Source organism: Propithecus coquereli, unplaced genomic scaffold (genome assembly GCF_000956105.1).
Source record: "Propithecus coquereli isolate 6110/MARCELLA unplaced genomic scaffold, Pcoq_1.0 Scaffold574, whole genome shotgun sequence".
Classification (NCBI taxonomy): Eukaryota; Metazoa; Chordata; class Mammalia; order Primates; family Indriidae; genus Propithecus; species Propithecus coquereli.
In genome coordinates this window covers 1097808-1098830 of record NW_012151663.1, presented here as the reverse complement: position 1 = coordinate 1098830, position 1023 = coordinate 1097808, and the positions used below count along the sequence as shown (strand labels likewise).

Genomic DNA, 1023 nt, shown 5'->3' with positions numbered 1-1023 from the left:
AAAAAAAAAAAGTCAAAAAACAATAAATGCTGGAGTGGATGCAGAGAGAAAAGAACGCTTATACACCATTAGTGGGACTGCAAATTAATACCACCTCTGTGGAAAACAGTATGGAGATTCCTCAAAGAAATAAATATAGATTTATCATTAGACCCAGCAATCTCACTACTGGGTATCTACCCATAGGAAAAGAAGTCATTTTATCAAAAAGACACCTGCACTTAAATGTATTGCAGCACAATTCACAATCACAAATATGTGGAATTCGTGAGTGGATTAACAAAAAATATGGTATAAATATACCATGGAGTCCTACTCAGCCACAAAAAAGAATGAATTAATGTCTTTTCCAGCCATTCGGATGGAAGTGGAGACCATTATTCTAAGTGAGGTATCTCAGGAATGGAAAAACAAACACCACATGTACTCTCTAATAATTTGGAACTAATCAATGGGCACAGAGAGAAATAAAAGTCACTGGAAATCAAGAAAATGGAGGGAGGAGGGGAGGGGTAATAAACCTACCTAACAGGTACAATGAACACTATTCTGGTGATGGGCACACTAATAGCCCTGACTTAAGCACTATAAAAGCTACCAGTGTAACAAAAACATTTGCACCCCCTTAATATTTTGAAACTAAAAAATTTTTTTAAAAGCTTAACACTTATAAACACATAATTCTTAGTATATTAGTATACTATGCTATAATATTAGTATATTATGCTAAGAAACAGCTCAATAAGGGTCGGTTTTCTGGTCAATTGTTCTACAATATACCAAACTTTAAAACAGAAGGCCTTTTACCTTTAACAATTTGGAGTGTGCAACATTTAGCACATTTATGACAGCCTTACAATTTGGCCCTTTAATCTGTTCAATGATATAGTTGAACTTGGCTGACATGCGTTTCCAGTGTTCCAATTCGGTGAGTGGACCTGAATCATCAGCTTCTTTTCTCATCTGCTCACTCTCAATAAGCAGCTGCCATCAAAAAAAATGTTAAAAATTTATAAAATATAG

The 1023-nt window shown here is 34.7% G+C and overlaps 1 protein-coding gene across 1 annotated transcript in view; it reads right to left on the bottom strand.

Moving 5' to 3' along the window:
* DNAH8 (dynein, axonemal, heavy chain 8) overlaps positions 1-1023 on the bottom strand; it is a 375229-nt gene that overhangs the window by 363129 nt on the left and 11077 nt on the right. Inside the window, 1 exon segment of the mRNA XM_012658131.1 lies at positions 808-984. Coding sequence (XP_012513585.1) covers positions 808-984 — 177 coding nt within the window.